This window comes from Protomyctophum bolini (genome assembly GCF_963924005.1).
Source record: "Protomyctophum bolini genome assembly, chromosome: 8".
Lineage (NCBI taxonomy): Eukaryota > Metazoa > Chordata > Actinopteri > Myctophiformes > Myctophidae > Protomyctophum > Protomyctophum bolini.
The window spans coordinates 15,068,094-15,092,852 of record NC_137869.1 but is presented as its reverse complement, the minus strand read 5'-3'; the positions used below and the strand labels follow the sequence as shown (position 1 = coordinate 15,092,852).

The window sequence follows — 24,759 nt, the reverse complement described above, 5'->3', positions numbered from 1 at the left end:
GAGGGGGGCGTGCCCTGATGGGAAAATCATGCATATTCTCTATTCTATTGCCATCAAAGGCGTAATATCAAAGGCACCCTTTTCACATTGGCCTATTATAGCGTCACCAGGAGGCCACAACCTGACCTGGCCTGGTGGAGACCTGTGTATGACTGTAGACCTTTTGTATGTATATCTGCAGGCAAATGTTTTGTCCATCACAAGCTGCCATGTGACGACTCCTACTCCTGTGTTGCTGTTGTTTTTTAAAGTGTACCTGCTGCAGCAGGCCCGGTGCTGCTCAACGGACCTGCCCGCTCCCCACACCCAAGCTCCGTCAAGAGGCTGCAGTACGTCTCCAGACAAGCTCATGTGAACAGGTCTGTGAAGTAACAACTCCACGTAACTCTCAAGTCTCTTTTATAATAATTATATTATTATTATTATTATTATTATATATTATTACTAGTGCAGTGCCCATTAGGAACACGTACCCGTTTGGAACGGGCAGATTGCTTGGTCCCTGCCCCCCCACCCCCCGGGGTACTGCTTGAAGGGTTCTTGAGAGACATGCGATTGACTTCACTCTACATACTGCACTAACGTGGGTTCTCAACAATACAGCCGAATCGGATGAATGGTTCTGGAGATGTGCAAAGGTGTCTCATGCACACACGCTTTCTTGCTTGCTTGATTGCTTGCACACACAGTGTGACCCCAGTGTGTTCTCTTCAAGGCACGTGGAGGAGTTCCTACAGAGGAAGAGAGAGGCCATGCTGAATAAGGTCCGAGCAGAAGGACAGCTGGTATGTACTGTACTGTAGCACAACTATGATGTATGCACTGTACTGTACTGTAGCACATCTCTTCACACTCTTCACGCTTCAGTTCAACCCAAAATATTCGAAGAGATGAAAGCTTTAAAAAATATCAGTATTTTGGAATTGGCACCCCGAGCTGAATATAGTTATTTAACATGAACAAAAAATATTACTTTACTTATTCCACCTTCAAATTTTCAGGTGATAAGACCATGATTTTGGTTATATAGACCAAAATAAAAATACACGATTTGAAGTGTTCTAGATCTAGACTCTCTAGGGACTGTACAATAATGTTCGAGAACACTTTACTCACAGAATTGCTTAAAAAACTAAAATGAATATTTGGTGATATTGGTGATAATATATTATCTTGTCCGGGCAAGATAATATCTTGTACAGACAAGATAATATCTTGTACGGACAAGATTATAATTAACTTGTACGGACAAGATAATATCTTATACGGACGAAATATTATCTTGTACGATATATGATTTTTTTTCCCTTTTTGCTAACATCAATGAACCATAGTTCAAATTTGTATATTCCGGCCCCAACATCTGACTGTGATGACAGTTAGGTGTGAGAGGGAACTAAAGTGTGGTTGACTTGAACGGTAAAACAGGGGGCCCGGCAAAACCTGGCAGCCGTCTATGGAAGCCGGGCGGGATACAGGAGGCCCAGGGTCAACCCAGAAGAGGAGGTAGGAGCTCAGGTCTCAGTTGTCACACCGCACCACTCGTCTGCCTTGTCCTCCATCATTTGTGTGTGTGTGTGTGTGCGCAACGCTCAGCTCAGACACTCCCGTAAAAATCACACCACCCAGGTGACACCATGGCCGAACACCCGCACGGCGCGATGCATGTTAGAGTGTGTGTGTGTGTCACAGGTTTATTGATTTGGCAATTGTTTTTTTCCACTGCATATACTCATTGTTCATGTTATATTTGTTGTACTTTATTGCTGTGACCCACCTCAAATAACCTCACTTGCTCTGTTTTTTACGTAAACATTTTTCATTTGAAGGAAAACAATAAATGTGTTTTTATTGCATTGTCAACTGCTGTTCTCACTCTGGCTGAAAGACCCTTGTATCATTACTATGTTTTATTTATCCCTGCTTACAGTATATACACATATGATATGTTTTATTTATCCCTGCTTACAGTATGTACACATGACTATATCATTATCAGTTCATGTATGTAAAACTTAACCCGTATATAAGTGTATTTATTGTTTGTCGATGTGTGTGTGTCTCAGAGGTGGTGGGGCAGGCAAAGGTAAAGTTTCTGCCCACCACCACCATGGAGACTAGCGGTTTAAATCCTCCATTGGTTGCATCCGGCTTGGTTAGACAGTTCCAACAAACACTTTTGGCCGTGTCTGACAAGGGACTATAAGAACACACAGGGAACTGGAACAATGACTAAATTGGGGGAAAGTAACAAAACAATTGTGTCTTTATTTATGGCCATATAAGACGTCATCTTTTTGTTCTTCTCCAGGAGTACCTAGCGAGGTTGAGACAGATCCGACTGCAGAACTTCAACGAACGTCAGGAGATCAAAGCTCGGCTAAGAGGAGAGAAAGTAAGGTCAATCCGCTGTATTTCTGTTAGTGATATTTAGTTCCCCCCCCCTCCTCCACCGCCCTGTGTTTTTACTGGGCTATTGAGTATGACACCATCCTCCTGTATTTTACTGTGCTATTGAGTATGACAGCATCCTCCTGTATTTTACTGTGCTATTGAGTATGACACCATCCTCCTGTATTTTACTGTGCTATTGAGTATGACAGCATCCTCCCTGGCTGGTGTTGTGTTTCAGTATGACAGTGACGGCTCTGATAGTCAGGAGTCCAGTGAGGAGGCAGAACTCAGGAGAAAGAAGATTGAGGTTCTGAAAGTGAGTCTTGGAAGTCTGATTGGCTTCAAATGTTACTGTCATTGGTTACATTCACATGTGACCGTCTGTCATTGGCTGCGTTCTCATGTGTGCCAGTTTCCATAATGATGTCCATGATGCTAAAGTACTCCATTGATCTGCATGTGCGTGCTGCTTTAAATGGCACATCCCATAGGATAACGTCCTATCCTGGCTATTGGAAACGTGTTAAGTTTAATTATTCTATGGCTTTTAAAAATACTGTTTGCCTGTATGTCTACCAGGCCCAAGCTAACGCTCGTGCTGCCGTGCTAAAGGAGCAGCTGGAGAAGAAGAGGAGAGAAATTCATGAGAGAGACAAGCAAGCCTGGGAGGAGCATGTAAGTTCTCCCATTCTTTCATCTGCTGTATTTTCTTCTATGTTTTTGAATACACTGTGAAATCCTGAGTGTTAATTTAACTCAATTATAGAGACGATCATTAAGTTCTGTGTCTGTTGTCTCCCTCTCCTGTAATTATAACGATGTACAAACTACAGTACTGTCCAATCCAGTCTGATTCAAATAACTTCACATTGTCAACTAGTCGTTTTCTTACCCGACACCAGGGTCTACAGTATATGCCTGATATTCTACTAACCACACAGATTCGTTCAAATAATTTAATTATTCATTAAAATAAGTCCCAGACTTTTAGTTCAAATTATGTAATATTTTTCTGAAGTAGCCAAGTGATGTTTTGTGTGAAAAGGTTAAAGCTCTATATCCAGATATGAATCATTGCTATAGCCCGCGGTTCCCAAACCTTTTTGGCCGTGGCTCCCTGTTACATCCATATGAAAATGAAATATATAATATATTTTTTTTAATATATGCAACATATATGTTGGCCGCCTGCATAAATGTCGCTTAAGCTATATAGAGATGTATATTTCCTATATCCACAATCACATATATATGTGCATAAATGAACCTGAATATGGCATATATTCTGCATATACTTATATTTGCATAATATGTATATATATTTAATATAAAACCATAGCACCACCATTAGCCTTTTCATGTCACGCCACCGGGTGCACGCGCCATAGAGTGTTCAGTAGTAAGGTCCCCCTGTCATTACAACTCTTTAATAAAATACATATTTTGACCTGGGTTATCAACACTTTTGTTTCATCACTTCCAATTTCCTTTGTGCTATCTACCTAGAACTAATTAACACTTATTTTATATCTGTTGACATGGTCCAATTGTGTATGTGTAACCCTCATTGGTGTCACTTGTGTGTGTTGTGACAGCTTATAGCTCGGGGGCTGAAGGCCGGTGTATCAGCGGCACCCTCTTCCTCTGAGACGTCACTCGGACCCCCGCAGCCCGGAACCCCTGAGCATAGAACCCCTCAGCCCGGAAACCCTCAGCCAGAGCCTTCCGCTAAAGCCCTTGCCCTGCCTGTAGCCAAACCCTCCACCCCAGTGTTATCGATGACCGCCGCCCTCAAGGGTGTTGGCGCGGTCAGTAGTACAACTTTTAACACGGTCTCGTCAAACTGTGGATCACACAGTAGTATAGCGTCTTATCCGTTGTACCAATATTCTGACGTCATTTTGTTCCGCAGAATTCCCCTGTTAAAGAAGACGCGCCAGAGACAGCCGCAGTGATCCAGGTTAGTCGGTAGATGTTTCTTTTTTGGTTGTGGTCATTTTAAGCCGCCGTGCTGAAAATACCAGTCCTACTTGGAATGGATCAAACAGGGCTGATGTTTTGTGTAACGTCACAGAAGAGAGAGATTCTACGCAGACTGAACCAGAACCTGAAAGGGCAGAACCCGGCAGAGGAGGGACCGGTCCGACCCCCAGAGGAAGCCGGACACCCCGCCCCCCAGGAAGCCACACCCTCTGCCCGCCCACAGAAGCAGCCCGTCACAGAGGAGCGTCCAGCGTCCGGAGGAGGGGACAGGAAGAGGTGGGAGCCTGCTGCTGGAGCTCCAGTCCTCACGGTGGCCCAGCAGACTTTAGAGGACTCCAGCATCATCGCTGGTTCAGTAACGTGCATCGCATCTGGTTGGTTCTTGTGTTATTCTCATCTTGATATGTTATAATACATTAATCACTGTGGCAAACACAGGTATTGGCATACATTTCCCTGGACATTTTTCATTGGAAATGGGATTCTTTTCATTTATAGGGTTTTGTATGTATGTTGAGTATCCGTTTTCTTTCTAATCGGTCCGTCTTGTGATAATCAGTTGTAATCCTATTGGCATTAATTAATTCATTCATTGTCCAAAGTGTACATTATATTACATGTTATGTTTCTGTTGAGAAATGTTTCCCAACACCTGTCAAGACAAAGACAGAAGTAATGTCATCAGACAGCATATTAAGCAGGCAGATAATACTGTTTAGTAGGCCAGAATCATACTGTTTACTTTACAGAGACACAATAAGTACTTAACAACAGAGGAAATGAAAAACTCCCCTTTGACGAGAGTAAACCTAAAAGATAACCAGTATGGCTGTCTTACAGTACGTTTTAACAGCGGGCGACAGCCAGACGAATTTTCCGGAAGTGCATTATTTGTCAATGTCAACTACTGGTGATAGAGGCGATAGCAGGCGAACAGGCGATGGTCGAAAAGTGGGCGGAAAAGATAAATAATTAATCTTGTGGGCGACGTCGCCCGGCGATAGTGGGCGAATGGGCGATAGCCAATGAAATTCAAGCGACACTCGCCGTTGGTCTCCCGCTGTTAAAACGTACTGTTGATGAAAACCGAGTTAACAGGATGCATTGTATCCACCTCCACAGGCACCTTGGGGTCTCCGGAGGAGAGACCGCCATCTGGTGGAGACCGGAAGAGGTGGGAGGCTGGAGCCCCACTGGTCCTCTCTGTCGCGCAGCAAACACTGGAGGAGAGCTGCGTCAGGACGGCAGGTGAGTGTCACAATGTCAACATGTAACAACACATCTGTGTACTGTGAGCAAATGCTTATTGTAGTTTTGACTTCATGTGTTTTTTTTATAATTTACGGTAGTTTTTATTTCATGAAAGGCTTCGTTTTATTTCATTTAATTTACTACAGAGTAGTCGGAGGCAAAGATCAGAAAACTACACTTTTGCTATTTGTTTTGAAAGGAAAATATTGCATTCTGACAAGAACTAGTCTGTAAACCTGACACAGCAGAGAAAAAAAGGCCCTGGGCAGTGATGTTAGTCTGGCCAACAACTTGCCTGTGTAGTGTACTGAGTCAACATGTAACACATGTGTAGTGAACTGAAAGGTCACTGAACGGTACATGTACCTCTCAGAGCACACGGTGGGTGAGGTCATCAGGATGGGGGCCCCTCAGGACGAAGAGGTCATCAAGATGGGGGCCCCTCAGGACGAAGGTCCCAGGAAGGCTTGGGGGCGGAGTCCAGACTCTCAGGTGCTGAAAGCGTTGGGGGAGGCCGAGCTGCAGCCGTTCACACAGATGCTGAACATGGGTCAGTTCCTTAATTTACTTTGTTTATGTAGATGGGACAATGCACATCAATATTTATCTAGATGGGACAATGTACATTAATGGACAATCACAGCAATTGTGGTAACAGTAGAAGTTGTGTGTCTTGTACATATTTAGTACTGTAAAAGTGTGTGTGGTTACAGGGCTCGCAGGTACTCTGTCATCAGTCCATGAGTCCATAAACCTTAAACAGGGTTGTCCATAGAGCTCATTGCACAGTTCACAGAGAAATGAGGGTCTTTTAGATCGTAGTGCACCACCATTGATTATGTTTTAGCAGCTGCTGTCGTAATATCTCCACATGTTCTCCGACAGACAAGTCTAAGCCGGCGCCTGCAGGACTGAGTCCGTCTAGAGACACAGCGAAGACTCCCGAGCCCCACCAAGCAGCTGTGCTTCAGAGCCCCAGGGCTCACGGTCAGGAAGAGGTTTTGGTTACGACGGAGGCCTCAGTTCGGCAGGACCCTGTTCCTGTTCCTGTTCCCAAGGCGTCAGTTCGGCAGGACCCTGTTCCTGTTCCCGAGGCCTCAGTTCGGCAGGACCCTGTTCCTGTTCCCAAGGCGTCAGTTCGGCAGGACCCTGTTCCTGAGGCGGAGAACCGGCTGCTGTTGCCACCTGGACTCACAGACATCCAGGGTTAGTATATACACTTGGGGCAGATTCACATTATGGTCCCACGTGCGCACTCGGGACCACTTGGCAGATGTTGTGGTAGTGTGAATGTTGCGTACCATTCCCTGGAGCGGATCACACAACCATTCCCAGGAGGCGGGACCGCATGGAGGTATAGTATTCTTGGGACCGATTGAAGTGTACTCTGATACGGATCAATGCAATGTGAATGCATTGAATACAGTTGAATGAAGTGTAGTCGGGTGTGGAAGAATCAAGGCCAATGAACAGTTTCAATCAAACAGACACAGTACAGTACAGTACAGTACAGTACAGTACAGTACAGTACAGTACAGTACAGTGACACCTTTTCAACCGGTTGGGAACCAGTTCAGTTCAGAACCAGTTTTTAGTCCATGAGCCAGACCTCCAAAATTGGAACGTTAATTATGAATTGAGTGGGCAAAACCCATACCTTTTAATTACATTTTCAATATAAGTCAATTCATATATGATAACCCTTTCACAGTAGTAGCTTTTTCATATTTTCCTACATAATGCCTAATTTAATTTGCATATTTAAATAATTGCAATTACAATTACAATTACAATTTCAGAAAATGGGTAATACAATAAATCATTGTCTTTGTTTAAGTAATCAACTGGGGAAGTTTCATGGTGAGAACTATTAATAATTTTTCACCTATCACGTATAGGCCTACTGTAGGTGAAAATAACGTGTGATAATTATGAAAAAGCTACTCCTGTTGAAGGCTTATCTTATTAATTTACTTATTGATCCTTTTAACAATTTAATATAGGTATTATTTTGACCACTCAATTCATTACAATTTGAATTACAATTTTGGAAGTCTGGCTCAAGGACTAAAAACTGGTTCTGAACTGAACCGGTTCCCAAGCGGTGGAAAAGGGGCCAGTGTGAATCTGCCCTTAGTGGTCACTTTAATAGATACACCCATTCATTAATGCAAACAGCCTACTCCTCAAAACAGAGTGATGCAACTCTGTCTATAATATATTGTATGCAGACCAAGAGGTTCAGTTACAGTTCCACCAAACTGAGCACGTGACTTGATCTAATCACCTTTGAACATGGTATGATTGTTAGTGCTAGTCCAGGAACTCCTAGGTTATTGAGTGGGTTCTCTAGGGGTCCTCTAGCAAAATGAATGATTGATAGTTATGAACCATACTGTAACTCTGAGAGTGTACAATAAGAACCAAATTGATCTGTGAAGGTTAGGTTTGTACACCTCGTATGTAAATTGATAATGGATTTTACAGTGATTGGGGTCCCAGAGAGACGGAAACAATTAATCACATTTCTCAGAGAATAAATAAACCAACATCCGCTCATCGAACATTGAAAAGGACTGGGGGCACAAATCAGGGTCATACCTGTAACCTGCATGATACTCAATAAGCATGTATGTGCCTAATAAAATGAAATAAAAAAATAAGTGCATGTCAACGGACCAGATAACGATCAGCTTCAAGCTTTCAGGTGGTGCAGGGGTAAAGTCAGGGTGCCTGTTCAGTGGGGTGTGGAACTGGGGGGATGGGTGTTCCTCCGCATCTGATACGTCCTCCTGGTGAAACCTCTCACAAGAAGCGGCCTTGATGTCACACGTACAGTATCAGAGGAAACATGTGGTTGTCTGTGCTCTCACTTGTACCAACTACCAGCCATACACAGGGAATCAGGAATTGGCATTGACAATTATGTGGGAGGAAAAAAAAAACAGGAAACAATAAACATAATAAAAAAAACATTGATAAATGTGTCATTCACCCCTGACCTGAATACTTAACAGAACCAGCAGACCTGGAGGCAGTGGCTCTGGAGGAGGAGTGCCCCAAGCTGGCTTCACATCAACCCCCTGTCGCGGTACAGCAGGCCTGGGAGCAGCGCAGCCAGCAGCCAGTGTGAGTCTGGACCATTCAGCCATCCAGCATTACTGTAGTAGGCTTACTGACAGCATAAACCCTGCACATAATAGAGCTAAATGGGAATTCATTGGTTTTTTTTAGGCCACCAGAGGGCACTGAGAGACCAGCAGAGACCAAGGAGGCAGAGCCGAAAGCAGAGAATGCCAGAGACACCTCAGGTGAGTCTACCTGCAGACTTTGTTTACATGTGAATGATCGTTACATCATATCATGGTTATACTAACCTGTTGTATAGTAATATTGTCTGATGCTGAAGCATTTAAACATTCTTTTAAAGCATTTCAGCATTTTTAGCAGGGCGTTCCTGAGAAAGAGGATTTGTTCTCTGTGAACCTAGTTGGAGAGTAGATGGTGTTGATTGTCAAAAGTGTAGAACAGGGTTTTGTTTCTGTTCGTTGAGACAATGATGAACTGTGTTTTTCAATACCAGGTTTAAATTATTAAGCTGCATGTGTTGTGTAGGTCCACACACACGTAGGCCAATCGTAGCTCACGTCACTATGGACATGAAATGTAGAACCTTTCTTTTGTTAGAAGCTTGTGTTGCATAGATTTAAGTCAGAATATCGTCATGTCATCATATGTTGCTTCTGTGCCTCTGCGATGGTAGAAGCAGAAGTAGCCATTCCATTCACTCTTTAATTATTTTTATACTGTGTATTTTGGGGGCTTTTTCTCCATTTATTGGATAGTCCAGTAGAATAGTGATAGGAAACAGGAAACCCACAACTCTGCAGCATTAGAGCTTATATGTGGTAGTATGCACCTTAAACACTAGGCCATCGGCGGTCCCTGTTCCATTTGTTGTACTGTATGTATCGACAAACCACACTGAAGCTACCCATTCACTCATAAAGAGCATCCCTAGTGACTTGCTATCATTACTTTGATGCCTTGCTGTTATTATTAGATTAGATTGTGTCTCGTTACAAAATGCCCCCTACCACAGGAATATGGTTTCAGTTGTAACTGCTTCAGGTGAAATAAGTAAAGAATCATACACAGAAATGGATACAAATCATGTACATCAAACTTTATTTCATCTTGATACCAAGGAAATTACCCTCATTTGCAATGATTGTGAGCTACAAAAGTTTAAAAAAAAAGAGAAGATTTAGACCAAATAAAATGTACTCATAAATGTGTAATAATCCCTGCATTCTGATAAATACCAGTGATGGTCTTGCCAACCTTTACACAAAAGAGAGACTGGTGTATAGGAGTTTCACCAGTGATGAATCTTAATGCTGAGAGCTAGACAGCATCTATTGGTTTCAAGGTTGTAGCTGTGGCTCACCCATAGATTATATCTGCATAGTCCAGCAGCACACAGACAAACACTGAAGTATTTTCTTTCTGTAGAGCATCAAGGCTGTGATTTGAATAAATATTGTCTGCGTGCAGACTGACTTCTCATCTTTCATCGCAGTCTGAAAACTAATCTCTTCAGAGACTTGACCTCAACCCCTAGCACTCCTTATTTCTATGTATCAGTTATCAGTACATACGACATACGTAGCTGCCTATTTAGATGGATGCTAGATCTGTTATCAAGATGTTCTGTATCTTGGTTACTTGTTCACATAATATGCTATGTATGTTATTTAGATGCATGCTGTTTACTTGTCCACAATTGCTATGTATGTTTATGTAGACGAAGTGTACCTACCTGGTATTCTTGTTGCATTATAGCAATGGTTCTCTTGCTTCATGTCAAGTAACCCCAGATTGATGTGTTACTAGGAAGTATTGTTGTTAGAGTACATCATTCTAAACCGTCTCTACTGTAGGTGGGGCAATAACATTAAAACCTATTCTAAATGCTTCTAACTGGTGGAATAAGTGAATAGTGAAATTAAACTGTTCCTCGTTTTGCTGGGGACCGCCTGGAACCCCTTCAAGGACCCCTGGGTTGTCCCCACACCTGACTTTAAGAACCACTGCTTTATACAGAAGGATTGAGTTGTTTTCTCTTCACTATTCACTCAGCCACTCACCCTGTGGTTGGTGGACTGGAGTTCATGCCGTTGACTATGATTTTACACGTTCAAATTTAAATTAATCTGGATTAGACTACTAGTCTAGTAATTGCCTATATTGTGAATTGCATGTGAGCACAGCCATTTACCACATAAACTCTAGCATCCCTATTCTTGGCATGTAATTAATAGACAAACATTCTGCAAAAATATGAGATCTGCAAGCTCACAATTGGCTATTTCTGGTGTAGACATTTGGGGCACTATCTTGCTTGTTTTAATTCAAATAGCCGATCTACAAGCTCACAACGTGTCTTTGTACAGTAGATCAGCTATTTTCACTTTTTTCTTTATTATTATTGTCTCCACCAGACCAAAGGCATGGGGAGAGAGTATGTTTTGCACTGTGTGTGTCTGTGTGTCTGTCTGTCTGTCCCCGCCCGCCCACCCGTCCGTCCGTTACCAGCTAATCTCCGGCACCATTCACCCGGTCGGTGCCAAATTTTGCACGCACACTCCCTGGATGCCAACGATGAACCTTTGCCCCAAAATTTCTAGAACGGCCTGTTATAGCACCACCAGCAGGCCGACTTTTGAAAGAAGTTTCTGTCCAAATAAATCCCACAAATCGTTCCGTTACACACTGTCTCTATAGTGATGTGTTCAAGATGGATCTGTCCGATATTTCATATTCCATCCTAATTGGCTAACATTGGCATTCATGCCTCAAATCATCCAATTGCCATCCAACACGCAAGAAGAAATGGCAGCCTTTTCACATTGTCCTATTGCGCCAGGAGGCCACATCCTGACCTGCCCTGGTGGAGACCTGTGCCCCAAGGGCAGGTCACACAAGATGGGGCCCTTGGTTACTGTGTGTAGACAGACAAAAGGAGGGGACTTGGTACAGGCCCCTGGGGGACCTCTGTAAAGAAAGTATAATGCTTTAAGTGGTTAAGACAGTTCACTTCCCTCCCCTTCCCCCGGTAGGTGTACCAGTCTGCGGGGAGCCTCTGTTCATGAAGCTGTGCTCTCCGGCCCACCGGCGTGCCGCCGCCCTGGGCCTCCTGTCAGGCCAGTCCTCCATCGACGAGTCGTCGTCCTCGGTGGCTTCACGCTCGCGCTCCGTCTCGCCGCTCCGCTCCAAACATCACAACTCCCTGCTCATCGGCCTCTCCACGGGCATGTTCGACGCCAACAACCCCAAGGTGAGCGCCCGGGGAGGCGGAAAGGTTCTGTACAGCGCTGTAGTATTCCTGTTTTTCACTTCATTTTAATGAAATATTTCGTCAAAGTTGTGTTATGAACATGCTGCTACACATTGAAAGGTTTGGAGGGTTTTTTTTTAGTTTAGGAGTTTTTTTTGGGAGGGGGGATCATTTGTATGCTTTATTTCAGAAAGGTTGGTCAGTCTAGAAGATAGACAGGAACCCAAGGGCAAAGAGAGAGACGACAGACGTACGAGACAAGATGGGGGTTGTAATCGAACCCGGGTCCTCCTTTCACACAGGAGCATAATGGTCTGAGCACTAACTGGCTGAGCCACCAGGCACTCCAACAGGTGTGTTTTGGGAGACTGAAAAAACAATAAGGTCCGGTCCCCTCAGGCAGTCCCACGTTCCCAGAGCAAACATGACCACACAATGAGTCTCGTTTTTTGTTAGATTCTCACCTGATGCATGGTCAGCAATCCTGGCAAATATCACGCTGCATTATGGGACCCGTGAGACCATACTCCAGCGATGGGTTGGGGGATGGGTGACCAGCTGTTTCGGAGGTTGTTAGGGACGGGGGGTTCGACGTTTGCGAAAAGACGACACACGTCCTCGTGTGCGCATAGTGAACACTGGTAGGTGGAGGTATTTTTAGGTCTTTTCATCAGTCTTTGTTTTTATTAATGAGGTGGACCTGGAACGGAGCCATGCAGCGCTATTAATCACTTGGTCTGCGAAACTGTGGAATCTCTGATAGGAGAGCGAGAGAGAGAGAGAGCAGAGCATCCATCACCCTCTGCATCCTACACAACCTCCATCAGGGACGCAGAGGCGCACCACTCAGCTCAACGTTATTTATATACAGAGAGAGGGAGAGAAATTGAGCTTGTGTCTGACTGTGCTGTAGAGCGTGCACGGCTCTGTGCGTGCCCGTATTGTGCTAATGCACTAAAAATAGATGATCTACAAGCTCACAAAGTGACTCGTGAGTTGCAGATCGATGAGCGATGCATGTGTGGAGTCTGTGAGCTAGCTTACAGATGTGCTATTTCCGATGCGTGCGCGTTTGTCAGCCAGGGCACTGCCTGAAGACCAAGCGTTACTAATGCAATTTTTCCACGTGTCTGTTGTGTCACCATACTGGGGGCCAGTCCACCGGCCTCTCCATGGCCCTCCCTTACCACCTACATGCACACATGCACGAACGAACACACTCCCTGCCACAGCCATTTGTCCTCCGGTTCATGAATAAAAACAACAAAGAGAAAAGAAAAAACAAATCAGATTTGTTGAAATAGTTCCGTCTGAGCATGGTCACAAACTGTGGCCATGTGGACAGCTTTTGGCCGCGGTTCAATCTAGCCCCAAGAGACCGCTGGGGATTATTGCTCTGGCGTTAAGACAAGTTTTTCTTGGTCCTGTGGTTTTCTAAATATCTCTGGCTGTGATTTTAATGAAAAGAGCTCTTTGTTTTTTATAGATATAATATTTATTATTTTCTCTGTGATTATTCTATGAATATTTTTTTGGAACTGATGAGCAACTAAAAAGTTTACTTTCAACAGAAGCCTTTGAATACAGGATCGAAGACAGTCAGTGCTGTTATCTGAGCAATGATTGTGTTTATATGATGACCTTACATATATCCCACACCATACCGTATGCACTCCTGTAACTATCACCAGCTTATATTTCATATTTATGAAATTGATTAGTTTGATTAACTGTTGCAGCCCTTCATCAGAACAGTTACTGTATATGTGTGTTTGTACTGTGTTATGTCAGATCATGTTGAGAACGTGTTCACTACCGGACCTCAGCCTTCCGTTCAGCCCTCAGCAGCAGGACCCCACCGGGACGGGGGCAGGGGTCCGCCACGCTGCCGGACCCCGGGACGGGAACCTGGACGTAGAGGACCTGGACGAGGCTGCTAAGGATGACGACCAATCGGAGACTGAGGAGTAAGAAAACACACAACCCTAACCTAAAAACATAACTGTACACATCCTATCAGCACTTCAAAGGAGAAAGGGACAACTAGTGTATGACCCTAGAATCATTTTATTGGGGCTAACATTTGCTGTGAGCTTGTGGATTGGCTATTTTCGGCTAAGATATTTAGTGTACTGCAAAAACAGGAGGGGGGCCTAGTGTAGCTCTTGGGGATCTGGTCAATTAAAGTATATGGTTTAACTTTAGAGCCTAAAGACTAATGCATACTGAATCACCTTCACCTATCACGTCACCTTCATAATGAGTCGACTCGAGGCCATCATACTCACGGTGATGTCCTTGTGTGTTCTATCACACTGCCATGAGCTGGTATTTGGACTTCACAGTCTGCTACACAATTACAATAAGAGTGTATATCAAACTTTTTTAATTTCAAGGACCACCATGACTCTGACAGTGTACAAATGGAACCAAATGGACCTTTACTTAGACCCTAGGGCTGCCATTTACAACTTCTTAAAATCAGGTGGTATCCTACGTATAATCAGCTCAAACTGGGACCACTGTATCGTCGCGCTGAACACACACAGATATGGCTTAGCACTTTCCAGCATATTTTAGCATTGGGGGAGTGTCCATATGTTAATTAAGGCTATTATGCCCCTTGACCTAAAAAGACCCAGCGCATACCGATTACACCTGGGTCTGACCATCAAAATGTGATGGAACCGATTCTGGTTTGTCGATGTTGGATCCGGTTCCTTGGGTTTCTCCTCCCCGCGGTTCCCGGATCCCAACCCTAGTCTTGCTCCTCCACAGGGTGTTTGAGGATGAGGACCTGCGGGAGCTCAGGGCCTCCATGGAGCGACTGCTGCAAGAGGAGGAGGAGGAGGAGGAGGAGGAGGAGGAGGGACAGTTCGGCAGAAGCCTTCCGGAGGACGAGAACGATGAGGCAGGAGACTTTAACGGGAACCCCGGCGAGGACGAGGTGCACAGGGTTTACACACATTTTACTTTTCAAAATGTCATACTTTTTCCAGTCTCCAAATTTCAGAATTCGCATTATATTTTTCAGACCATATTTGACATCTGTGTATAAACATTGGATGTGTTTACTCCCTACTCCTAGCACATACAAGTACATTGTTTACTATCAGACATTTAATGTCATGAAACTTTCCATTTTCATGTTGTTGTTGTTCCCCCCCCCCCCCCCCCCCATACTTAATCCATACCTGGAAATTATACTGAAATTAAATTCCATACTTTTCCAGACATTCCATTCTTGTTTAGGAACCCTGGGGGTGGAGCCGGGACCTGGTGGGGGCGGGGCTGCTGCTGCGGCGGAGGAGGAAGATGAACATGAAGATGAACAACGGATGGCCGTGGATGATGATGATGATGAGGAGGACGATGAGGAGGAGGAGGATGATGATGATGATGAGGAGGAGGAAGAAGGAGGCTCCAACGGCAGCCCCGGTGATGAAGAGGCCGGGGAGTTGCTGACCAATGGGGATGGGGGGGAGGAGCATCACAGCAGCAACAGCCAGCTCAACGAGGAGTGGCATTCAGGTGAGAGAACCTTGGTTCACAGCACACACCTCCAGTATTAGAGCGCTGGATCTCAAATAGTTTCATGTCCATCATGGTCCCCAAAGTTGATCATGTATTTGGCCGCGAAACCCTGATCTGAAAAGATTTTGTGCCAGGGACCTCCATAAGAGAAGATTTGTATATACCGGTATATATATATTCTACTCTTTTCACAATTTCGTGTTTCATTTGACTAAATTATGCTGAAAATAGCTGATCTGAGCAGTGCTAACCGTTCCAATGTGTGTTTTATGTGTTTTATCTATTCGTCATGTACTTGATAGTGGGTGCACATGCAAAACATATTAAAAATGTCTGTCTAAAGACCGGAAAGCCAGGTCAGATGCAAAAGACAAGACAGTAGTTCTGTTCCAACTCGGATCCATGCGACGTTAAAACTCACAGAGACACACGAAAAATTATATTCTATCTATAATTGCACCATGTCTCTGTACGTACATGTGTACGGCTGTAATCCATGTAACTCGAGAACTATTTGCCCCTCCGACTTCAACACTATTTGACACACACGTTCCACACCCCCACAGGGAGTGCAGTGCCCAATGTCGAGTCGGTCGGAAACCATGGTTGTTGCTGCCCGGGGTCCATATATGGAGCTGGCCTGTTCTGACATCACAACACTCCATAGTTGGGCATGCCTGACACAGAACTCCATATATAGGAATAAAGGGACACAGAGAGACAGATCCAGAAATCTCCATATATGGACATAAAGGGACACAGACAGATGGGTGGAACGGGTACTTGACACGGGTATTGCATAGCCGGGTGGGGCATGGATGTCCAACTTCCAGCGCTACCGACTCGGTGCTCTACAGCCGGGCACCGGTCTAGTAATAATAATATGGAGATACAAGGTTTCCACTCACAGTGAGGATATGGTCAGTGTACTAACTGGCTGTTCCACCAGCACATGCACATTTGCTCTGGCGATTTTTCATCCAAATTGTCCGCGGGCCTTCTGCCTGTCGATGGATTATCGCTGACATCTGGTAAGCAGCATGCAATAAAATATTCTAACGGTGTTTTTTATGTGTGTGTGTGTGTGTGTGTGTGTTTATAAAACACAGACGGCAGTGGAGAGGAGGAGAGCGGAGCGGTGGAACACCACGACAGCATCTTCAGCCGCCTTGAGGAGCTCCGCTTCAACCTGGAGCAGCAGATGGGCTTTGAGAACTTCATCGAGGCCTACAACAAAATTAAGGTGAGCGGTTTTGTTTCGTTAGCTCCCTGTGAACCGCCAGGTGGCGTGTTGTTGTTTAACTCAGTTATTCTCAAACCTTTTCATGTCAAGGACCCCCAAATTTATATGTACTACTTTACATTGACCCCCATCTGCAAATATTTTTCAAATTTCAAGATGTTTTGAAAATAACAGCGATGCCATGATGATGCGTTGTGAGCTTGTATTTTCCAAAGGACGGAACCCCTTTTGGTGTTAGCATTATGTTATGCTTTAGCTATTAAAAAATAGCAGATCTTGTAGGTCTGCTATTCTTGAAGAACGACTGACATTGAAACATAGCTTTTTCAGAAAACTGTCAGGATGTAGAAAACATTTTTAGAATCTGATCTCAGGTTAAAGTGGTTAAACTGATTTTATTTTATGTTGACTAATTTTGCTGGGAACCCCCTCCAGGACCCCTGGCGGTCCCCGGACTTCACTTCGAGAAGAACCACTAGTTTAACTGTTGTTGTCCTTGTTGTTCGCTGAAGGCAATCCACGAAGACGAGGACGAGAATATCGACCTGGGCTCCAGTCTGGTGCTGAGCATTCTGGGTACTGAGCACCAGCACTTGTACCCCAACATCCTTCACCTTGTGATGGCAGATGGGGCCTATCAAGAGGGTAAGTACAAACGTTTTATAGTGAAGTTTGTCTGTGTTAAGGGACAGACCATGCCCAGCACCATGGGGGTGCCAAAGGGGGCCTTGCACCCTCAATTGCAAATTCTGCCCCCTCAGTTTAGGTTTTAAGTACATCATGTTTTACTACGGTATATAAAAATGAGATGTGCCCCCTCGTCATTTTCAACTGACCCCTCAGTCATTTCTTCCTGGAGCCGAGCATGGGACAGGCACCTTTTTTTTCCACCCTCCACAAGATTATGCAGCTTCAACTTTATCATAACAGGGGTTCTCAACGTTTTTGGCTGTAACCCCTTCAAAAATGATTTGGCCATGACCCCTACCCCCGCCCCCCTCCCCACCACCAATACAAATTGACCTCTACAATAACCTTAATAATAGAGAAAATACATCTATCTAATAATTCTAACAATGTCTGAATGTCTGTCTGTCTGTCTGTCTGAATGTCAGAAACAGCGCGTTATCTCATCATTAACTGCACGAATCACTCCCACTTTTCACACAGGCATGGACCATATTTATATGGAGGTCTTAACGGAGCCCTTTTTCCCATTTGACACATTAATGATTAAGGAAAGTTTCTACATGCAAACTAAAATTTTCCTTTTTTCCATTTCCAGCCATTCAATTGCAAAAAATATTTTATTTTTTATAATTTGGGGACCCCCCAAAATCATTTCGGGACCCCCCCGAGGGGTCGCGGCCCCCAGGTTGGGGACCCCTGATCTACATTCTTCTACCGCTTCTTGGGTGCTTTGGGTATTATTAGATTATCCATTCCGTTTGAAAATGTAATTTTTCACCAGGTTCAAACTGAAATTGGAGTGAAAAGTGCCTCCTCAACTCTGCAATTCCAAGTGCTTGTCAGGGTGGGAGTCCCTTCAAATATAATTATTTTGGGGTGTTGAAAAGGTTGAGAACCACTGATCTAGATGGTAGATAAATACTTAAATAGGTACAGTATCTGGATAATTATTAGAAGGAATGGGTCAGGAAAGGTGTATGTAAAATAACAAAAATCACACCCGTGTGAAGTGAGGGGCGTAATATGACGTATATGACGTAATTATCAGACAAAACAAACATGGACAAAACAAACATTAAACTCTGTACATGTCAATGGAGTTTTTTATGTTTGTTTAAGGAAAAACAAACATTAAACCTGTATATAGGAGGGGCTAGCACCCCTCAACAAATAGGTTGCTGTCTTGAAACCTATAATGCATAACGTCAACGATACTGATTAGTGACTGCATAGTCGGATTTGTTCAAACGAGAGTTGAGTCAAGATGTTGTTACACTTGTTTTAAATTAATCCATTTAAATCAATAAGTAGTTATCAAATATCGTATTAGCTTTATGTCTCATTGAAACCTCAACTTGTCACTTCAGTTTACAAGATGGTCATTGTGGTTAGTTGCGGTTTTACAAAATAAGCTCAATGTCACAAGACCTTTTGTCTGAGGAGGAAAAGACAGAACTTTTCATCTACCAGGATTGGAAAGGTTTCCCATGTGAATTTGTGTTCGTTTCAGTGTAGAATGTTATTGTTTAATATAATCTCCCTTTATGTTCCTGTTGGAGAGACAGAGCTGATTGTGGTGAGAGATGAATATAAGCCGATTTCCTTTGAGTGTAGTTACCAGCCGAGTGTGCCATTTTACTGCCCTCAGCTAAGGGCCAACTTGTATTGATGCTGCTGTTGCTACCCTGATTTCCTTTTTGGGATAATAAAGACTAACTTGACTTGCTGAAATAAAGCGATATATCTATACATTAACAGAATGTTTGTCAGTCTGTTCTTCGCTTATCTCAATTGTTCATCCAATCAACTCCAACACTGATGGGTTTATCGCCGAGGACCCACAAGAAAGTGCAATGTTGAGTGGTTATAGACAGTGCTGCAAGCATCAATTTCAAGTGATTGATCTGCACACTTGCACTTCACTTGTATAAGTGCAGCAGAGCTAATACATTACTAGTGTGTCCAAAAAGATCTAAATTAGCACACCTTAAAAATGGTGTTCAGTTGAAGGTTATTTTCATTATAAAAGAACAAAGCACCAGTTTGGTCAGACGGGCTCCTGTAGCTTTTCCTTCTCCTCCTCCACTCTTTGTTCAGTTCATCCCTGCGTTTCTCACCACACTCCTCTCCTTTTGTCTTATCATCACCACCGTCTGCCATAGGAGCACACGTGTGCCTCCTTTTTTTTTTAAATTGCCATGTTTTGGAGGCTGCAAAGAATTATCCTTTTTATATTTTGTGCCCCTTTCCCAGCACAGAATGCTGTGCGAGAGCTCGGAGAGAACTAATCTAATGTGCCAAATCCTATTCCCTCTCCAAGGCCCCATGGCTTTACGCAGTCACGTAGGGACTAGGAGAGGGGATGTGAAACACACCGCTTCTCTCCGCCAGAGCGTCTCTTTGTTTGACTTACAGACTTTCCTCAAGATGACTGAAGTTTTCTCTCAAATCAGCTATTCTATGTTCTTCATATTGTCTATTCTACTCGTTTCTCTTTTCACTAGAAAGGCACAAAAGGGCAGAAAGTAATTCAGAACAGTTGTCTCCTGAACTTTTTTTTGCGAGACAGGAAGTGCCAGCCAGGACTCTTCTTTCTTGAGCATTAGTGGCGGCTTAATTTTCAGATGCGTTTCTGGACATTAGAAGAAGAGAACTAATGTCATGCACCTGAAGTTGGTCTATTGTCACGCAATGTCACTGTCACTCTGAGCACGCAGTGCAGTGACAACACAATGTTATACTATAAATACAGGACATCAGACAAAACACATGCAGTACTTTCATATTGCACAAAAGGAAACTGCAGAACACAAAGTAGTTATTTTAATGGAGTGTGTTATGTCACAACTCGCAAGTCATACATCAGAGATTTTCACTGCAAAATGTGTTGAGAAGGTTTTGGTCCAAATGGATTGATTTGACTCCCATTGTTCTCAGCTTTGTTAATAAATGAGAGAGTCTCTTCAGTCTTCACACTATTCAGGGGATGTACTGTATGATGAAGTAATGAGTAAGTTATTGGACTATACTTTAGAGAATGATCTATGTCTGAACGACAATAAATTATGTTTATTATTAAGCCCCTGAGTGCCAGAATAAATTCACCATCATAAATTCAATAATTTAACGGCATAATAGATTGACGATAACAAAGCAATCTAGAAGGAATGCATAGTTGAGCTGCGTTTTCAGGGAGGTGGCATAACGGTATAATGTCTCACATATAATGTATCCCTCACATTTTAGTTGCCACTCTCGCAAAGATTACTTGCTGCAGGGTGGGAGAATGTCCGGTCTCTGCTCTACAGTACAGTATATGTCAAGTGTCTGGAGACAGCTTTTTAAGATTTGGCATTATAATAAAATTGAATGTAAAGGCAGTGTGTAAATATTGTAACAGTTATACAGCAGTGGCGGTTAGACAGTGAGTAATAACAGAATGAGTACTGTAAATAAGCAATGGTTCGCATTAGGTATGTTGTATTTTCCTGTTACACGCTCTGTCTGCCTCATGTTTCATGGATGACCTGTGCGTATAGAGGGGCCGCAGGGTGAAAGTTGCATGGCTATCTGGAGCCGTTAACGCCATTTCCATCACTGCAGATTAAGAGAGATGATGTGACCCATGACCCCTCAGGGGGTCCTTTGTGTACTCAAGCACTCCAGCTACTGCCGCTCTAATCTCTACTAACATCCATGTACGTTCTCCCTCTGTCTCTGAACCCCTACCCCAACCCCGATTTCTCTTTCTCAGATAACGATGAGTAGTATTATGGCTGACGATGTGTCTGGCAGCAAACGACAATCCGCTGGCCGTCCAATGTCTTCCCATGACGCGGCATCACGCGGCAGGAAGAGTGTCTATGCATGAAACGCGTCAGAGCAATGCATCTAAGAAGTGTTTCAGGCACACTTGCATGATGATGAGGACCTCGTGCACTTAACAAACTGTTTTCATACAGCATTTGTTCTTGGCTTTCGGCACCTAAACACCATTTTTCTAACCAATCATTCACGGAAAGTGCATTATCCAGTAAGTGTTCCCTAGTACTAACCAAAGTATAATGACAAGGCAGGGTTGGGTGATGTGACTTTAAATCAATATCACGATTACTGTATTCCAAAATGTTTCCTCAAATACAATTAATGAACGATCATAAAATAAAATGGCAAGCGCAACGTGTTGCATTGGGCCGAATTGTGAGCTTGTAGATTGGCTATTTTCACATTTTCTGTACCCCACCATTGTACAACAAATTAGTATACAGGTTTAATTGGTTAATCAGGTTAATCATAGTAAATCGATTAGAATTGTTTTATGTCGATTCATTGATGTACAGTACTGTATAAAAACTGTTAAGAAAATGTATATAAAAACAAAACTACTTCCCGATTATTCCTTTAACCTACAGTACATGAGCAAGATTAAGTCTGTTTTTGGTTCTACATATCTGTTTTGATTAATTGGTTTTCAGTGAATTGCCCAGCCCTACGTCCAAGGTTCCTGTCAGATATATATTTATGTATGTGTCTATGAATGTGCGTGTCCATACTTTATTGCAACGTGTCTGTGTCAGTATACATGTGCTGTCATATTAGCTGACTTTCCAAAAAGCCCTACACTACATTCACTCTTGTTTTGCACGGTTCATTGAGAGTCCATAGTGGCGTTCCATTGGACGGCCCTCCATGGCAACACCACTTTTTGGCTCCGCTCGGCGTCAGGTGCTCATTCTAATTCTGAGGAGGGGTGCCTGCCACACACTTCATGACATTAAACTGTGCAAAACCTCCGTTATATGTACACAGTAAACAACAATGCTACAATTCCACAGAAAAACCAGTTGAAACCTCCTTTTTCCTACAACTTTGTACCATCAGTCGAAAGTGTTAAGCATTGTCTAATTTTTTGCTTTTTCATGTTTCTTAACAACTTGAGAGTGGAGAGAGAGAGGGAGAGAAAGAGAGAGGGGGGTGGGGGGTGGGTGGTGGGTGGTTGCCGGGTGGGGGGTCTTGTGCGTTGCCATAGAAATGTAGCCAGCTGCACGGAAGTACTGACTTATCTAGTGCAGTGTTTCTCAACATTGGGTGTCCTAATGTACCTCTGTAACTCTGAGTGTTACAAATGGATCCAAATGGACTCTTATTTGGTTCCATTTGTACACTTTACGATTTAATTTAACTCTGAAGACTTCATAGTGTAAATTGGGTTCCAGAGATGAACGGTAAAAAAATAAATAAAACTGGAGGTCCTTGAAATGGAAAAGGTTGAGAGCCACTGATGTAGCGTCAGCTCTTAATGATATTCTGCGCACGGAATTGTATAGTTAGTTGTAAAGCAATGGATGATGACAATAATGCATATTTGATCATTTAAACATTGTAAAAGTTTCTATGTAATAAACACTTTTTAAAGAAACCTAGTATATGCTGTTTCTACATGCGCTATACAACTCATCAAACTAATGGGTATATTATACATGTAGCTGCCTTAAGCACGTATGCCCCATTTCATGTAGAAATGTTATTTTTGAAAGAAATATATGTTCATCTATAATGATATTCCCCGACAATAGTGGCACCAATTTGGAAGACTAGAAATGCTGTGTTTTAATGTGCTCTGCACAGGCTAAAATGGTGTGTACGGCAGATACTGTGTATGGCAGTACTAACAATGCTTCTCTTGCACACTTGAAGAAAGAGAGACCCAGATTTATGTATAGAAACCTCCATTCTGTCATAATACCAGGAAGACCTGTAATATTCCTCCACCTTATTTGATTTGGGGGCCTGGGGACATGTGGCTGCATTTCCTCTTGTCCTGCTCTGAGCTCAACCATAACTAACTGCAGTTACCGCTCCTATAAAGAAAACGGAAGATATTTTCTAGTTTGTCATCTGTAATTTGATTTAAAGTGTATTGTATTAAGTAACTATAAACTGAGTGGGGTGAACTGAAAAACATTGTATGGCACAGCACCAATCAACCGTACGCAGCAAAGCGATGCATTCAATATATTTATAGCGCAGATGCATACTGTATTTGTCTGCTGTTGGAGTTCTAATTTGAATTGCATTAAGCCTAGTGCCATGTTCGGCAGTGAATTTCAATTTCGTAGATGAGAGACATTTACATGAAGACTGGCTTTAGCCTGTTCATGTGTCAGTTCTCGGGGGGCTTGTTTTGTCTCCCAGGGGTCTTGTTTTACGTCTTACTTGGATCAATATGTGGTACGGTACATGGCAGTATTTTAGGTTCAGTCTCTTAGGTTTTTTCATTTTCCCATTCAAATGGGATTACTACCAGAATGAATCCAGGATCAGTGTTTAGTATTTCAGCAAGAAAGTAAAGCAATTATTCATATGAATTAGGCGAGACCTGATTTCGGCTGTACTCACAATGGGAAAGTATGTCTTGTGCTTTGTTTAAAAAAAAATCCCCTTGTAGCAGGCTATACGAGTAGGATTTAACAGCTGTGCTGCAAATGAAAGGTAACTGTGAGGACAAGAGACAGATCAGACATGGATTATGGCTAATACTTTCTTTCTCCCACACATCCTTGTTGCTGAGTGCTGACATAATCCTAGGGATGAAATTAATTTTGTTCCTGGTTAGAATTCCCCAGAAGGTCGCCTGTAGTTGGATTGATCTCAGCTCTCAAAGGAAAAATTAGCCCACCACAGATGCAGGTGTTCACAATTTATCTGGGAGGCATTCATTGACATTCAACCGAGGTGTACTGATCTCATTTGAAAGCGGTTCGCCTCAGGGCTGGAGGTAGTAAGTCTTCAAGTCTTATCTGGAGAATGCAAATGAGATAAAATGCTCAGATTTTCTCCTACACCTGTATCAATTAAGCCACCGGTATTTTTTATACACTTTACACTTAAGCCCTATATACTTTGTCATACGACGAATAACAGAAGAATTGTAGATCTACAAGCTCACGAGTCGCATTGGGAGCTTGCAGATCTGCTATTTTACATTTTTGGATTGATTGATTCTTTATATGGTGGTGTGACGTCCTATTGTGAACAATGTTATTGCATAGGAGTCGGCTCTAATAACTGTACACAAGACATGTATTGATTTCTATTTATTTGTATTAGCTCCTTCAGTGTTTGTCACGTTTTCCCTGACAACAGTGTTCCCTGTGATGCTGGCTGTAGGCTGCTCTACAAGAGAGGACATTATGCTGTCATTAAATTGTCAGATTTGATCCCTGCAGGAGAAAATTGTCCTCTGCTTCTGCTTTCCGCTTTACTGTTTATAGGCAATACTGCAGCTGTCACTGCCATCGTGTGTGTGTGTGTGTGTGTGTGT

At 43.1% G+C, this 24,759-nt stretch overlaps 1 protein-coding gene across 5 annotated transcripts in view; it reads left to right on the top strand.

The window, feature by feature from the left end:
- nek1 (NIMA-related kinase 1) overlaps positions 1-22,375 on the top strand; it is a 35,436-nt gene extending 13,061 nt beyond the window's left edge. For 3 of the 5 annotated variants that reach the window (XM_080770074.1, XM_080770076.1, XM_080770072.1), the window contains 21 exons: positions 252-359; positions 716-785; positions 1,429-1,506; positions 2,312-2,395; positions 2,633-2,710; positions 2,974-3,069; positions 3,990-4,202; positions 4,307-4,354; positions 4,469-4,751; positions 5,500-5,625; positions 6,002-6,178; positions 6,514-6,834; positions 8,646-8,757; positions 8,863-8,939; positions 11,751-11,968; positions 13,760-13,935; positions 14,747-14,915; positions 15,202-15,499; positions 16,612-16,745; positions 17,258-17,390; positions 21,190-22,375. In XM_080770074.1, coding sequence (XP_080626200.1) covers positions 252-359; positions 716-785; positions 1,429-1,506; positions 2,312-2,395; positions 2,633-2,710; positions 2,974-3,069; positions 3,990-4,202; positions 4,307-4,354; positions 4,469-4,751; positions 5,500-5,625; positions 6,002-6,178; positions 6,514-6,834; positions 8,646-8,757; positions 8,863-8,939; positions 11,751-11,968; positions 13,760-13,935; positions 14,747-14,915; positions 15,202-15,499; positions 16,612-16,745; positions 17,258-17,390; positions 21,190-21,203 — 3,013 coding nt within the window. In that variant the 3' untranslated portion in view covers positions 21,204-22,375. The remainder of the gene's footprint in view (positions 1-251; positions 360-715; positions 786-1,428; positions 1,507-2,311; positions 2,396-2,632; positions 2,711-2,973; positions 3,070-3,989; positions 4,203-4,306; positions 4,355-4,468; positions 4,752-5,499; positions 5,626-6,001; positions 6,179-6,513; positions 6,835-8,645; positions 8,758-8,862; positions 8,940-11,750; positions 11,969-13,759; positions 13,936-14,746; positions 14,916-15,201; positions 15,500-16,611; positions 16,746-17,257; positions 17,391-21,189) is intronic. The other 2 variants (XM_080770073.1, XM_080770075.1) reach the window with 2 other exon arrangements.
- Positions 22,376-24,759: the final 2,384 nt, after the last annotated feature.